At 48.9% G+C, this 17,231-nt stretch overlaps 1 protein-coding gene across 1 annotated transcript in view; it reads left to right on the top strand.

Annotated features, from left to right (window-relative positions):
• Window positions 1-2,773: 2,773 nt before the first annotated feature.
• COLQ (collagen like tail subunit of asymmetric acetylcholinesterase) overlaps window positions 2,774-17,231 on the top strand; it is a 73,887-nt gene continuing 59,429 nt past the window's right edge. The window contains exon 1 of the mRNA XM_036849542.1: window positions 2,774-2,906. Coding sequence (XP_036705437.1) covers window positions 2,801-2,906 — 106 coding nt within the window. The 5' untranslated portion in view covers window positions 2,774-2,800. The remainder of the gene's footprint in view (window positions 2,907-17,231) is intronic.

Below are 17,231 nucleotides of genomic sequence, written 5' to 3' on the forward strand. Positions count from 1 at the left end.
CCGTCATAACTTTACATCAGTAGTGACTTCCCCCCGGTGGCCTGAGTGTACATTCAGCCTCCTGTATGCAGGCTACTGTCCACAGTCTCCACGCTCGCCCCAGCCCTCCCTGGACAAGGCCCTGGCCCACAGCTTAGTATGGCTGGAGCATAAGTTTGTGTCACTTTTCCTACTTTCTTTTCATCTTATGATTGGATCACATTAACTGACATTGTTGAGGATCTGCTAGGTGACGAGGACTGTCCTGGGGCCTGTAGGGGTGCACAGAGCTCTGGAACAGTCCCCCATATATTTTTTAAAAATATGTATTTATGTATTTGGCTGCGCCGGGCCTTAGTTTTGGCATGCAGGATCTTCATTGCCGCATGCAGAATCTTTAGTTGCGGCATGTGAACTCTTAGTTGCAGCATGTGGGATCTAGTTCCCTGACCAGGAATCAAACCCGGGACCCCTGCATTGGGAGCACGGAGTCTTAGCCGCTGGACCACCAGGGAAGTCCCAGTCTCTCATCTTTAGAGACATTAACACAGGTTAAATAGCAACATACGGTGGTTTAGAAACAGTTCAAAAACAATACCAGCAGGTGTCACGGGCAGAACATAGTGACATAATCTGTGCCAACTGCACGGTCAGTGGTGGTGAAATCTGTGCGCTGAGAGAAGGAGAAATCCCTTTGCTTCTCACAGGAGGAATCAGAGCTGGACGGTAAAAGTTCAGATTCTGGCACCAAGTTACTCAAAAGTTACCTTCCCCCTACGTAGACTGCATCTTCTCCAAGCCACCCAAAGCCCGCTGCTGGGGCCAGAGGTTTCCAGAATTAATGAGAACAAGCCTGAGGATTTCCTGGTTGGACTTGGCCAACAATCACGATCCTTCTGTTAAACATTTTGGGAACAGCGACGTGGGGTACCCCCTCTTTAAGCTGCCCTGTTAATTTTGAATGTAACTCAAGTATATTCTTCATGCTTTTCTTATAAATCCTGTATCAGTTAGCTGTTGCTGCATAACAAATCACCTTAAGACCTAGTGGCTTCAGGACACCGAAGGCAAAAACAACAGCCATCTCATTTGCTCATGAATCTGTAATTTGGGCTGCGCTCGTCTGTGTAGTTCTTCAGCTGGTCTCCCCTGGTCACTTCTGTGACTGCCATCATCTGGGGACCTGAATGAGGCCAGATGATCCAAATTGACCTCACTCTCATGTCTAGTGCCTCTTCTGAGATGGCCAGACAGCCAGGGGCCTGCTGTTTCCCCCTCCCTGTGGCCTATTCAATAGTCCAGACTTTTTAATGTGGCAGCTGGTTTCCAAGAAAAGGCAAAAGCAAAAGCTGCCAACCCTGTTAAGGCCTAGGCCCGGAAATGGCACAGTGTCACTTCAGCCATATTCTGTTGGTCAAAGCTAGTCACAAGGCCAGCCCAGACTGGACGGGAGGGGAAACAGACCCCGCCTTTTGTTGGGAAGAGTGGAGTGTACATACAGGGATGGGAGAGATTGTTGGTGGCCATATCTGCCGCCCATTTACCATGGCTCCGCGGGTTTCATTTTGGCTGACTCTATACACAATTTTAAATTCATGTATGAGTCATCCCGCGTTACCTCATTTAACCCTTCCAACAGGGCTTTAAAGGGGAACGCCTCCATTGTATGAGAAAACTGAGGCTTAGAGAGATCAAGCAATTTGTCCAGGGTCACAGCAGAGCTGGAGTCAAGCCCCTCTGGTGCTGGCGCTGTGGGTATCGCCTCATCCTATGCTTTCTCCCAACCCCACCTTCCCTCAGAGTGAGGCTCAGCTACTGGACCCCAGAGTCAGGAGCTACCACACCATTTCTGAATTAGCTCCCGTGAGGCCCTGGGAGTATGTTATGTAGATTAAAGCAAAATGTGGGTTATTATTTTAATTATTTATATATAGAGACCTAAGGATCTCTATAACAGTCTTTATAAACTCATAAGAGGATTCATCGAAGGATGTGACACTTTTTATTTGAAGAATTTTGTCTATCCAAAGGTCAAGTCAATGATGTTGTTTCCCAAATGCAGTTTGATCAATAACCATTCACTTTGCAATCCATTGACTCTTTTCATTTTTCATGCACTGCTTTGCATGGGATAAATGCTGCAAATTCTGGAGAGAGATAAACACTTTTTTATGGAGAAAGCTGTTTTGGAAACTATAAAATCTCCCCACCCACACCTCTGCCTTTTATTGGATGATTAAAGAAAAAAAAATCCAGGGTCAGCTTTACATTTGTCCCCCAGTGGGTAAAAATGTCACAGACTGACAGCAGAAGGATTTATCTCCACGGAAATTCAGTTTGAATCCAGAGGTTCGAATGGATTCTGTGATGCTGCTGGACACCTCAGCTGCGGGGCGATAGGCACTGGTGGATAATCAATGAGGAAATCTGTCTGCCCTTGAGGACTGCTTCTAGTGGACATTCGAGATCTGGCTGCCTTTTTAATCATGTCTTCAATGGCCTCTTACCTCAGTCACCAAAGAAGAAAATTCAGATATCTTCATTTTAATGAGGGCATTTGATCCAGTGCTCAAGATAAATATAACCCTGTGTAGTACGGAGAAGGTTTAGTGGGAAATGGTTGGCATTCTTTCTTGGTAGAGGCATGGGGAAAGGAGAGAGAGGGAGAGAGAGTGAGGGAGAGAGAGAGACGGAGAGAGAGAGGCAGAGAGAGTGAGGGAGAGAGAGAGAGGCAAACAGCGTGGGGAAGACAAAGCACAGATAAGCGAGGCTCCTTGCAGCCCTTCCTTGAGAACTTGACACTTTCCAGACCGCAGCCAGCATGGTTGTCCTGAATCCAGTGACCCTGGGAATTTATCTTCAGCTTTTCTTCCGCTTCATCGTGTCTCAGCCCACTTTCCTCACCAGCGTGCTTCCAATTTCAGCAGGTAAAGCAGGACCACAACTTCCCTGTCTCCCCTCTGTCGGGCAGGGGAGGGAGGAGGGCTATTCTGCAGCCGTCCTGATGTTTCTCCCTTTCCCCTCGGGGTGGAGGGAGGCTGGGAGGGAGCGGGCCCCAGCAGCCTCCGGTCACCCGGCCAGACCCCGTTGGGACGCCCCTTCTGTCCTTGTCCCCGCCTGGCTGCTCAAAGCCAGAAACCCTTGAACAGACTGTTTCTTCTCCTCACTGGCTGCAGGGTTGCATTTGGGTCGGGAATTGTGGGGAGCTTAACAGAGGCAGAGAGGAAGGCAAGTGAGTCGTCCAGACATCTCTATAAATACACCCCTGAACCCTTCGCGGGGGGGCTCGGCCCACAGGGGATCCTGTGCAGCGGGCTGACCGGGAGGGAGTCCCGGTGGTTGTCCCGGGTCCGGGGGCCCCTGCAGCCTGAGGACCAGGTCTCCGTCTCTCCGGCCCCGTGGGCTTCCCTGCTGGGCTTTCTCCCCGAGGTGGGCTTCTCTTCAGCCTCAGCGAAGAGGGGAGGTGGAGGGGCTGCAGGGGGCAGGCAGGCCCGGAGCTGGGAGCTGGGCTAGCACTGGGGGTGGGGAGAGGGCTCCTTCCGCCCCCGGCCTGGCAACCTCCCCTGAGGGCTCCAGGCTGTCGCCCTTGTCCTGCCCGACCCTGGGCAGGGGAAGTATTGGGTTACCGGCATGGCCCGTTTAAACCTTTCTGACGAAACTCGGATGTTTCCGGAGGGCTTGAGGACCCCAGGCTTGGCAGCCGGTCCCATCACAGCCCCCCTCAGTTCTCCTCGGTCACCCCTGGCTCTCCCCAGAAAAAGCCGCTTCCGTCACACCCTCCAGCACGCACCTCAGAGGTACTTGAGTTGAGGCAGAAGTTTCACTCCCACTGCCTTTGCTGGACACAGGCTCTCCAGGAGGGAGGGCACAGCTCTGGATGCAGTCCTCAGCCCTCTCCATTCATAAGAATGGCTCAGCGACCTGTGGAGCTGCCAGCATCTGTGGGCCCTGAGGGAGGGACGCAGAGGAGGCCGTGGGGCTAATTATAACCGTGTGAGGAGCGGGAGGAGTGGAGGGAGTTTGTGGAGAATGTTGGCGGTGGGAGGCAGGAAAGGTGGACGGCTGTGCTGCCACGCGTGTGTCGGCATGTCCCACCCCCAGTTCAGGCTGAGAGCGCCAAGCTTCTGGGAGTGAGTGGGTCATTATTCCCCGATCCAGGGGGGAAGCTTCAGAGTTAACTTGGTCTGCTTGGTGGTTCTTAACCTTGTTTGGGCCATAGCTTCCTTGGAGGATCTGCCAAAGGCTCAGGACTCAAAGAAACTCAGTCTTCTGCTCCCAGCCCTGCCTCTGGCAGGCTCTCTGGCTTCTGGGAGGTGGTTGGCGGTAGACTGTAAGAACCATGCGGGCAGGGACTGTGTCTGTCTTGGCCATTATCACTAGTTACGCGGGGAAATATCGGGTAGATGCCCAATAAATAGTTGGTGAGTGGATGAGTGCATGAAGGAATGAAAACTTTTCTCATCTGTAGATTGGAGTCTGCCATCATTTTGTACCACAATTTAGATTCAGCCAAAATGGCTCATGAGTTCTGAAAGCTGGAGAGAAGAGGACCTCCAATTTTCTTTGAACTCCTTGCCCTCGAGAGAGCCTCGGCATAGCTTAGACATCTCTTAGGCAAGACTTGGTACAGACCGTTCTAGTCAGGGTAACAGCAGGAAGGAGAAGTAACTCGGATGGTTCGAGAAAAGACTGGAATGAGGGGCCAGCTTTCAGGGGTGTGGGTGGGCTTAGGGGAGCCAAGAAGGAAGGTTGAGAAATGAGTAGCCCAGGGAAGCCTTTACCACCCCGGTGCTTGAGGAGGCAAGAGGACAAACTGGATGGGGAGATTTGGGACCAGTGGGGAACTGGATCCCGGGGAGATTTGGGACCTTGGAGGAGGGGCCGCTGAGAGGAGCCTTGGTCACAAAGGGACCCAAAGCAGAGAGCGAGCGCAGAAGAAATACCCCGACGGCTCTCCCCTCCAATCCGACCACCTCTTGGCAGTGCCTCTCATGGCCAAACCCACCCGGAAGCCGGGGCAGGGGAGCCCCTTGACGCAGTCATGGGGGTCAGCCCCTGGCTGAGTGAAGGGAGTGGGCACTGAGAAGAGGTAACCCACCTGTCCAGAGGCACTTCCTCGTAAACTGCCAAATCCAGGTCTTCTGGTGGGGGATGTGCTCTTTAAACATTTGGTAAAACCATGGGGTAGCTCTGGGGGGAATCACTAAGGTGTCAGCTCAACAGAGCAAAAGAAGACATCTGCTTCCTCCTGCTTCCTCACTTTGCTTTGTCCCCTTCTTCTTGTCGCCAGGGCTTCCTGATAGCCCAGTTCAGAAATAAACTTATGCCCTGAAACGGGAACTGTTCCTTAACACAGGAGAACTTTAATCCTTTCAAAATAGTTTCCTACAATCTGAGGTGAAATAGTCTGTATTCAGAAGCTCATAGATTCTTAACTCTTCTGAAGAAGCCCAGCCCCGTGCACATAGTGAAAAGTGCCACCAGGAAGTCTTTTCATTCCACCCACCGTAGCTTAGTGAGCGCCTACTGTGCGCCTGGCAGTGTGCGAAGTGCCGCAGGGGACACAAGACAAGCAGGACTCGGCTCTGCTCTGGGGGAACCGCAGGCAGCGCAGGCCCCAGAGACGGGCTGGGATGGAGGAAGCGCTCTTACAGGCCTGTGGGCTGGTTCTTTCCTTCACTCTCTTCAGAAAAGACTGGATTCCAGCAACGCCAGACACAGCACAGCTCTCTGGATCAGATGTTCATTGCCTGGCAGCCTCCGCTATCGGGTCCCCGAGAGGAGCAGGAGGGAGCAAAAAGCATCAAAGAGACCAAAACTGGTGATAGCAATCCCAGCACTAAAGCACCTGCCCTGGGTGCAGAGAAAACTAGCTCAGGCCCTCACTCCAAGCCTGTGAACTCTCAAGTGGGACATCATCCTCGCAGGCTGAGTGAGCAGGCTTCTTGAGGGTGGTGACGAAGCCGTAGCACAGTAGATTGGGGAGGGGACTGCTGCTTAAGATAGACACAGTGACAGCAAGAACAACAAAGACAGCTGATAAACCTGATTACAGGAAAAATGGCAAAGAACCAGGGAATAGTTCCGAGATCAAAAAGGATAGCCGGTCGGAATTATTTCTAGAGCCTCCATTCTGTATGTATCCCCTGAAGGCGCCCCTGTCTTACCGCTTGTTGACTGGTTTGCACTGTGATGTGTGAAACACACAAAATGTGTTTCATTTTGCCTAAGATGGCAGAGACGTGTCAGATATATTAATTTCTATTGAACATGGCCCTAAGATTTAAAGTGTCAGGAGCCCTAACTTTGGTGTATTCTTTTAACCCCTGCTGGGCGATAAACCACCCTAACACTCAGTGGCTGAACAGCAGTTGTTTATTGTTGAAGTTCATGTGTCTGTGGATCAGCTAAGGGTCAGCTGATCTGGCCTGGGTTTGGCGGGCCTGGCTGGACTCACTGTGGTCTGTGCACTGACTCAGCCCCAGGGTCCATCCACGGATGCGGCTCTGTTGTTGTACAGTTTCTAGAATGTGGTGGCACAGACCCAAGGACAGTGATATTTATAGAATGAAAGACCTTCTGCACACTTCAGTCTCTCACAGCACCCAGGATGGGTGTGGCCTCACTCCCGATTTTCAGATGGAGAAAGGACGGCTCAGAGAGGTTAAGTGACTTGCCCAAGATGGCACAGCTGGTGTGGGGAGAGCTGGAGACTGGAACCCTGCCCACTGACTCTAAGTCCAGGGCTCTTAGCAATGTAGACCAAATCTGCTATGGCCATGGATAAACGGTGATAGTAGCTTTTTTTTTTTTTTTTTTATGGCTGTGTTGGGTCTTCATTTCTGTGCGAGGGCTTTCTCTAGTTGTGGCAAACGGGGGCCACTCTTCATTGCGGTGCGCGTGCCTCTCACTATCACGGCCTCTCTTGTTGCGGAGCACAGGCTCCAGACATGCAGGCTCAGTAATTGTGGCTCACGGGCCCAGCTGCTCCGCGGCATGTGGGATCTTCCCAGACCAGGGCTCGAACCCGTGTCCCCTGCATTGGCAGGCAGATTCTCAACCATTGCGCCACCAGGGAAGCCCAATAGTAGCTTTTAAGGCCCTGTACCCCAGCCTCCAAAAACCCAGCTCCAGGTCTCTATCCTCTGCACTCTCCTGCCTTCTCCTCAGGACATCAGTGCCTGAAGCTCTTAGCAAACGATTGAGACAAGGACTTCATACTAAAGGGTGCATGACTTGCCAGGGTACTGGTTTATCTTTCTTTGGTGGTATTTGTGTTGTAACAGGAGTTAAAGATCTAAGCTAAAGGATGCTCTAGTGAGATGAGCTTCAACCTGCGCATTCTGGGGAATGAGGCTTCCTGGAGCCAGAGGAACCCCATTTCACAGACATTCTCTTCAGGGGTGTGAGCCAAACGACCCTATGCCCACAGACACACGTGGCTTCCCTTCTCCAACATGGGATTTCTCAGGCAGGCAGGAACTCTCCCGATGATGTTTGGGTCCAGGGCTCAGGACAAGATGGAGAGAAGACCCACCTCCAGTCCTGGAGAGTGAGATCTTGTGGAAGCTTGTGAGTTCTGTCTGGGTGCCGCAATCTTCTCCTGTGGGTGCTGGGATGTGACCAGGGCCGGCGTTTTGTGGCCTATAGGACGTGGTGTCCAGCCCTGCACTCCCCTGACTGGAAGCCAGCCAGGCCACTGCTTGGGACCAATCATGTTCTTGGCAATAGATTATGGGCCATTTATTTGTGTCTGATGCTGGTCGGCTATTGTTTAATGTTCCGTAATGTACTTCCCAGCCATCTCCTCCGATTTAGCTCCCCATATTTCCTCTGGGTAATATAATCAGAGAGGCTCCTTAAATTAAAGGGCCCTCCAGGGGTCCCAGCTTGCCCACTTCACCCCACCCCAAGCCTCTGAATGAAGCAGTGGACCCCTCTCCAGCTCACAGAGGGGTGGGTGTGAGAGACAAGGACTTTCTCTCCAGAGATCCAGGCCAAGCACCGACATTGTCACTCACCACACCCAAGCCTTCCTTCCTCAGACCCACGACCATACAAAAACAACGCAGCTCCAGAAGGAACAGAAACCCCTCTGACTTCTATGAGTCACCAAGTAGGCTGGGGACCCGTCTTCTTGAAACGCAGTTCACGTCGCAACTACTGCTCGCATTGCTCTTATAATTGGTACCAAGTGCCCCCAAACCCCTTATCTTGCCAAGCTTTTCCACAGCTGCAGTGTATTTGCTCTTCACAGTTGTCCCTGCTGTGGGAGCCTTGGGTCTGAATCCTGCCTCTGGGTGATTGTGGGACGCTCACACCGTAACTGTGGTGTGAGCCCCGACTCCCTCATCTGTAAAATGGGTATAGTAGTCTCACAGGATTGCTATGAGAACTTATTCATTCAACAAACACTTAGTAAGTCCCAACTCTGGTACCTGGAACTGGGATGCAGCAGTGAGCAGACAAAAACATCCTGCCCACATGGAGTTCCTGTCATCACCCTGAGAAGACTAGTCTCCTGGGCTCAAGGGGTGAATGAAAGACCCTTACAGTACAGCTGGAGCTCGCAAACCAGCTGCCCAAGGACCGAGTCCAGTCTTCAAGTGGAGCTATACTCAGCCATCATGTTGCAGTACTTAAAAAAAAAAAGAGAGACAGAGAAAACTTTTTAAAATTGCCTTAGTTGCTAACATTTAAAACTCAAGTGATTTAACAAATTTTTAAAATATATTTCTGATGTCTCTTAAAAACCAAAACACCTCTTGGAAACCAGGGCAACCTGGCAGTCCTGACCCACACCACAGCGACCATTTGGCATGGAGCAGCTCCCGAGTCCCCACTGCACACTCCCGTCTCACACCTGGGCTGCCTTCCTCCTTACCTCTGCCTATCTGGACCATCTGGGTCAGAAGCCCTGCTGGTTTGGACCCTGCCTCATCCTTCTTTAGCAGTCTATGCATTTTTCCAGACTTCCCAAGCTCTGCAAAGCTCAGTTTGAAAGTTAATGTTCTGGATCGGTGGTTCTCAAACTACAGCACTGGTTCTCAGCTCTGGAGAGACGAGAATCACCTGGGATGCTTTACAGGCGCCCAGCGTCCAGGCTGAACAGACAAATTGCATCAGACTCTCCGGGACATGGGATAGGGCACTGAGAGTGTTGAGAGCTCCGCAGGTGATTCTAACGCCCAGCCATGGCTAACCATTATAGCCAGCATCAGCGTCACCTGGGAGGTTTGTTAAGACAGACTGCTGGGCCCACCCCCGGAATTTCTGATGCAGTTGGTCTGGAGTGGCGCCCATGACTTTGCACTTCTAATAAGATCTCAGGCACTGCTGACGCTGCAGGTCTATGGGCCATGCTTTGAGGACCACTGCTCAAGGTTGCCCCTGAGTTCCTGTATTAGTCTCCTATGGCCACTCAGTGGTCACATGGCCTTCTTCCGTGTCAGTCTTCCTCTGCCTCTCTCTTATAAGGACACTTGTGACTACATTTAGGGCCCACCCAGATAATCTCCCCCTCCTAAATTTCTTAATTTAATCCCACCTGCAAAGTTCCTTTTGTCGTATACGGTAAACTTTACAGGTTCCAGGAATTAGGGTCTGGACCTCTTTGGGGGCCTTTAATCAGTTATTCTCCTACAGTTGCCTATTCCACTGGGTCAAGTGTCCCCCGAGTGCTTTCTTTAAGGACATCAGGATCAGAGGCACAGGCATGAATACTGTCGTCATTTGGATCCCTTTCCAGAGCAGACCCTGAGACAAGGATTTGGGTGCAAGTGGTGTGTTTGGGAGGTGATCCCAGTAGGGCGTTGGGAAACCGAGACAGGGAAGGGAAGGCCGTCAGTCCTGGGGGAGTTCACGAGCCGATTCCTGCTGTGGGCAGCTGGGGCTCAGATCTCCTAGGACCTCAGGGAGACAGGGGACTGGAATATTGATCCACCGGCTCCTGGGGACACGCTTCCCCAGGCAACTTCCACGACTGGGGAAGCCTTCTGGCATAGTTACAGGTGCTTGTGACAGGAGCTGGCAGCCCATGGGGCCTGGCGAGTGTGGAGGCCTATGGCAGGGAAGCGGCAGCATCTGCCAGCAGCTGTGGTCCTGCTGGCCCTTTTGCAGTTGCTTGCCCACCCGCCCCTTCTGGGCAGTGGTGGTTACAGCTCAGCACACCCCTGCTGTGATACCAGAGCTGAGGTCCAGTAGCTAAGGGAGCCCCCACTAACACTAATAAAGTTACCTTGCATAGAGCACTGCTTACTTGCTAGACTCGACGTACCTGACTTCTAATCTTCACAACAATTTCACAAGACATTAGTACCCCAGTTCTACCAAAGAGGGAACTACCATTCAGAGAGATGCAGTCACTTGCCTGAGGTCACATAGTGCCAGGGCCAAATTTCCAAATCAGGACTTTCTGGGTCCCAAATTATTGCAGAGGCACAACAGCCTATTGATTAGGAGTAGGACCTCTGGTGCCATGCTGCCTGGGTTCAAATCTTGTGTCTCCCTTAGCTTTGTGATGTTGGGCAGGCAAATTGCCTTCTATGTGCCTCAGTTTCCCTGCCTGTAAAACGGGGCTCAGAGTAGGGTTTCACTCACAAAGCAGTTGTGAAGATTAAGTGGGCTAATTATGAACGCAAAGAACTGTAAAAAGTGCCTGGTGTGTGATGTATAAACCTTTTCTCTCATTATGTCCAGAACCTCACGCTGTCTCTACACATGCCGGGAGGTCATGATTTCCCCTAAGGTGCATTTGTGCCAAAAGGCAAAAGTCCCAAATACAGTACAAACAGTAACTTTTTGCTTAAAATATCCAGTGGGTTAAGGCCAAAAGAGGGGCTCAGCTTTTATCCGTTTTGCATTTGTGAACCAGTCCCTAAAGCAGGGACCCATTGACCAGGGAAGGAGGCTCTTCTTGTGATGACCAGCTTTCCCAGATGGCTTTAAAAATACACCTGGCCCTATTCCATCACCCAGCCCGGAGCGTTCGACTCCATTCAAGCCCGCCCTTATGTCTCCACGGCAACCAACATAAGCACAAGCGGGAGGCAGGTGCTGGGAGCTGCGACAGCTGCAGGGGAGGCCTGGTGGCTGCTGAGGGCTTGCACCATGAACCAGCTGAGGTCTGGAAAAAGCGACGAAAGAAAAGAAGGAACTGTGCATGGGAACTGGACAGGCTCCCCTCCTGGGCCTCCCTGCTCCTTTCCTCACGCATCCCGCCACCGCTCACCTGGTCTTGGTGTCTTTCTGAGAAGCCTGGAGAGAGCACTGGAGCTTTCCTGCTGCAGCTGGTAGATTTCTCTTGGGACACCTGCTCCAGGAAGGACCTTCTGAGACCTGGCATGGGGGTCTTGGGGACCCAGGTGGATGGGGGATGGGGTGATGATGGCCATCCTACCTGTGGAGGCCTACCTGCCGGACTGGGGCTCTCTTACTTTGCTGTGACTCGGGGTTTCTTCAAGTGTTTGAGGAGGTACGAGGGACCTCTATGAGGGGCCTGCCAGGTGCGTCATTATTGTTGAGGGTTGAAACCAGACTGCTCTTTTTGCCCAAACTGAACTGGCTTGGTTTCTGAGATCATCCGCATTGGGGTGGACCTCACAGGGTGGCCCCCAAAAGGCCTCCAGGTCCTCTGTGGTCATCCAGAAACCAGATTCTCCGCTGCTGAGATTAGTGTTCAGGACTTAGGGGGGTTCCAAACGAGGACAACCCTTTCCCTCCTGTCCGCCTTCCTGAGAGCGGTGTCGGGCAGGTCGTGGCGGGGGAAGTCAACGGTGGGCACGAGTGTCCTGAGGGGAGGCCTTGGGGCTGGGTGGCGCTCCTCCACGCTCCGTGGCTGCCCAAGAAGTGAGCACCGGGAGGCCGAAAGGCTGTCTGGACGATTCAGGCCCTGGCAGCGCTTTCCCCAAAGTGTCTGAGTAAATGATTTCTTTTCTTTTTTTTGCCTTCCATATCCGAGTTGAGCGTCCAGCCTCACTTCCTCTGCTGCGCAGTCAGGAAAGCGAGAGGGCACCCGCCTGACCGGCACGGGGCCTGCTGCTCAGCTGCTCTTGTCCAGGTCCGACTAGAAGGCGGCGGCGTGGGGACGGTTAGCCAGTGGGCTTGGCCACCTGCCTGCTTACTAATGTTCCCTGAGAGGGAACAGTGGCGGTGCTAAGGCACTGAGGTGGAACTCGGGGAACCTGGGTTCTCTCTCTGACCTGCCACTGACTCTGGGACCCGTGTACTGTTGGACCAGCCATTTGCTGTCTGTGAGACTCAGTTTTCTCGTCTGTAAAATGAAGGGATGGACCAGATTCCAAGAATCCTTTTAGCCGTAGACTTTCTTTGACTTTGTGGCTCGCAAGTCACTTGCTAATTTACAGAATTAGCTCCTCCACAAAGAAGGGGTCTCGGCACATGTTTCTCTTCCGAGCATTGGCACCTGAGAACTCACGATGGTGGCAGGAAAAGGCATGGGGTTCACATTCAGACAGCTGTGGACTTGAGTGACATCTTTGTGACCCACTAGCTGAGTGATCTTGGCCAAGTGGTCTTGGTTTGATTTCTTAACACCTCAGTTTCCACCTCTGTAGAATGGGGTTAGTAAGAGTACCTGCCTCATCAGATGACAGTGTAGTAGGTACAGAGCTTTGCACTGTGCCTGGAACATAGTTAAGCTCTCAGTCACTGGTTGCAACCATTATGCCAAATGGCAGTGAGAGTGTTGAAATCCAGGCTACTTGCCTTCTCCCGGGATGATTCGTTTTTACTATAATCCCACCTGCTCTTATTCAGTGGCTGGAGAGGTTTGCTCCTGGTGCTGAAGAGTTTCAGAATTCAGAGTCTCCATCGAAAGCCTGCACTGAGTGGGAACCATCACAGTGCGTGGGCTTCGGAACCAGAGGTCTGGGCTCAGAAGCCCAGCTCCATAGGACCTTAACTGTCAGAGCCTCAGTTTTCCTCACCTGGAAAAGGGGGGCATAATAGAGGGTAATTCGAGGGATTGTGGTGAGAATCAAAGGAGGAAGCATGGGAGGGCACGATCTGGAAAGCACGGGCTCACACCTGGGCATGATGCCTTAGCTACCGAGTCCTGAGCTGATGGGCAAAGTCCACCCACAGCGCCTCCCCGAGCTGTGAGGGAGAAAGCTGTCACCTCTCCAGACAGGGTGAGCACGCTCGGAGCCCCCAGAGCACTGCAGCCTGAGGGCATTCCCCCCGTTGGAAGTTGTGCAACCCTGTGTGGATCCAGCTGGCAGACAAGTCACTTCCCATATCCAGTTCATCCGAGTCAGGAGAACGGGGCCCTCTGTCCACGCGGCATCTGCCTTGTGTGGAATAACAGTCTTGCGCCCTTCAAAATGGACAGCAGTGTCAAATCACCAGGCCTGCCAGTGTGGGTCCTCCTGGGAAATCAGAGGCAGATTATTAAACATGAAAATTTCAAACGGAATGCCAGCAAATGGTGGCTGACTCGACAAAGATGCTCAGTTTTCTGGCCGCATAACCATCTGCTGCCACTTTGCATTTTGTTTGATTTTTTTTTCCTACATGAGGCAATAAAATCCATTTGAATGGATTCAGACCATCCTCCTCCTCCTCCTCATCGTTAGCATGTTTAAATCTGTCTCTGTCTCTAAATTAATTATGACTATTACTTGATAAATGTAGCTTTCGATACACATCCCATCAATCAAATGACCAATTTTTATTGCACCTCCTACTATATACTTAACTATTATATTGAACAAGAAGATTCACAAGACAAACTAACACAAGGAGCCCACAGTCTGTTTGTGACATTAAAATAACACAAATGGATGGGACTTCCCTGGCGGTCCAGTGGTTAAGACTCTGGCGCTCTCAATGCAGGGGGCACAGTTTCGATCCCTGGTCTGGGAACTAAGATCCCACATGCCTCATGGTGTAGCCAAAAAAAAAAAAAAAAAAAAAAAACCACAGATGAAATAATAAATGAGAAGTGAAGTGGGTCACGGTAGCAGTATCTGGGGTGCACAGGTGGTTGGCATTTGAATGAACAGAACAGTGAGGATAAGGACACAGTTGATCTGGGCTCAAGTCCCACTCCTACCGTGCATGTTACTCATGTCACCGAGTGTTGTGATAGTTGATGTTTGCAGGCTTCATAGTTTAGAGAATGTTTTTGTTTCCTGCTTTAGGTCACAGATAAAACGTCTCCTGGAAAACAAGCAAACAAACACACTTACATCTTATACCAGAATAAATCACAAATGAATTAAGATTTAAACATAAGATATGAAAGCATAAAATTATTAGAAGAAATCTTGGGGGATTTGGGGGGTAATTTTAGTGGGGAGGGAACCCAGAAGCCATAAAAAAAGGCTTCTACAATCGATTCTACCAGATAAAAAGAAAAAATTTGTGTATGGGAAAAACAATTAAAAAAACAATGTCAAAAGGCCAAAACAAACCGGGGGAAATATCTGCAAGTCATATAATAAAATGATGCTTTTTAAAAAAATTTATAACGGAAGACCAACAACCTAATGGAAAAATGGAATAAATACATATGGCTCTAAAACGTGTGAAAATATCCCAGCCTCATTCACCGTAAGAGAAATGCACATTAAAACCACACTGAAGTGCCATTTTTCATCCATCAGGTGGGTGAAATTCAAAAGGTCTGACATCACATGTGCTGGTGAGGGTATGTGGAAATAGATACCCTCATCCTTTGCTTGTGGGACGGAATGTGAATTGATGGAGACTTTGTGGAGATGAATTAGTCATAATGTGTAAAAACTACAAATGCACACACTGTTTGATCTAGCAATTCTATTCTAGAAATTCCTCCAATGGACATGCTTAACAACATATACAAAGATGCATGCAAAAGGTTATTTTACTGTATCATTGTTTTGTGTGTTTTTTTTTTTGAAGTGCAGTTGATTTACAATGTTGTGCCAGTCTCTGCTGTACAGCAAAGTGACTCAGTTATACACATTCAGACATTCTTTTTTCATATTATTTTCATTATGGCTTATCCCAGGATATTGAATATAGTTCCCTGTGCTATACAGTAGGACCTTGTTGTCTATCCATTCTGTATATAATAGTTTGCACCTGCTAATCCCAAACTCCCACTCCATCCCTTCCCCTCCCCCCACCCCTGGCAACCACAAGTTTGTTCTCTATGTGAGTCTGTTTCTGTTTCATAGATAAGTTCATTTGTGTTATATTTTATTTATTTATTTATTTAAAATAAATATATGTATTTATTTATTTATTTATGTCTGCATTGGGTCTTCGTTGCTGCGCATGGGCTTTCTCTAGTTGCGGCAAGCGGGGACTACTCTTTGTTGCGGTGTGCAGGCTTCTCATTGCGGTGGCTTCTCTTGTTGCAGAGCAACGGCTCTAGGTGTGTGGGCTTCAGTAGTTGTGGCTCGCAGGCTCAGTAGTTGTGGCACAAAGGCTTAGTTGCTCCGTGGCACGTGGGATCTTCCCAGACCAGGGCTCGAACCCGTGTCCCCTGCACTGGCAGGCAGATTCTTAACTACTGCACCACCAGGGAAGTCCCCATTTGTGTTATATTTTAGATTCCATATGTAAGTGATATCATATGGTATTTGTCCTTCTCTTTCTGACTTACTTCACTTAGTATGATAATCTCTAGTTGCATCCATGTTGCTGCAAATGGCATTATTTCATTCTTTTTTATGGCTGAGTAGTATCCCATTGTATATATGTACGTCTTCTTTATCCATTCATCTGTTGATGGACGTTTAGGTTGTTTCCATGTCTTGGCTATTGTGAATAGTGCTGCTATGAACATAGGGGTGCATGTATCTTTTTGAATTATAGTTTTGTCTCGGTATATTCCCAGGAGTGGGATTGCTGGATCATATGGTAATTCTATTTTTAGTTTTCTGAGGCACCTCCATACTGTTCTCCATAGTGGCTGTACCAACTTACATTCCCACCAACAGTGTAGTAGGGTTCCCTTTTCTCCACACCCTCTCCAGCATTTGTTATTTGTAGACTTTTTTTTTTTGGTTTTATTTTGTTTACTTTTGTTTGCTTGTTTGTTTTCACACACACAGACTGTATTTTATTTTTACAAGAGATAAATAGACTGACACCAAGCATTGTACATGGATGACCACAACAAAAGCAACAATGATTGCAATTACCAGACATGAAACACACTCATACTATGTCATAATATTGACATTCAGTCCAGTAATCCTCCACTGTAACAGCTCCTTTACTTTGCAGTGAAAATTGATTTGTATATTCTTTGCCTCTGAGTCCTTGTGAGATTTTTTCTTTTTTTAAATTCAAACAGAAAGTCACAAAAATTATACTCATCCTCATCAGTTCACTCAGTCCCATGTAATTAATTTTTTTTTCATCTTGATCTTTTGTTAGCACTTTTATGAGTTCATCAGTTTTTCATTAGAGTTCTGAAAATGCTTATTCATTCAGTTCAGCAGTACAGTCAGTTACCAGAAACCTGTACTTGTCAGAGTCTTTTCCATGAATTTCCTGAAGATGAAACCCTTTTATAGGAACATATTTACAAAAGCATCAGAGTACACCCAGAACTGTCTGTAAATGACAAAAGACTTAAAAATGACCACGGTTAAAGATTTGATGAAACTTCATAATAATGCAGTTGACAAGAAAATTAGTTATTTCTGAGATATACATTTTAAAGTAATAACTAGGATTATGACTTATTATACCAGAACATATAAGATTTTTAGAAATTTCATGTAATGTCTGAAACATTTATATTAACATATTTCCATACAAATAACCCAATGATAGTTTAGTATTAGTTGTTTTGTTTGTTTGTTTGTTTATACTGCAGGTTCTTATTAGTCATCAATTTTATACACATCAGTGCATACATGTCAATCCCAATCGCCCAATTCAGCACACCACCATCCCCACCCCACCGCAGTTTTCCCCCCTTGGTGTCCATATGTCTGTTCTCTACATCTGTGTCTCAACTTCTGCCCTGCAAACCAGCTCATCTGTACCATTTTTCTAGGTTCCACATACATGCGTTAATATACGATATTTGTTTTTCTATTTCTGACTTACTTCACTCTGTATGACAGTCTCTAGATCCATCCACGTCTCAGCAAATGACTGAATTTCATTCCTTTTTATGGCTGAGTAATATTCCATTGTATATATGTACCACAACTTCTTTATCCATTCGTCTGTTGATGGGCATTTAGGTTGCTTCCATGACCTGGCTATTGTAAATAGTGCTGCAA

Source organism: Balaenoptera musculus, chromosome 4, assembly GCF_009873245.2.
Source record: "Balaenoptera musculus isolate JJ_BM4_2016_0621 chromosome 4, mBalMus1.pri.v3, whole genome shotgun sequence".
Classification (NCBI taxonomy): domain Eukaryota; kingdom Metazoa; phylum Chordata; class Mammalia; order Artiodactyla; family Balaenopteridae; genus Balaenoptera; species Balaenoptera musculus.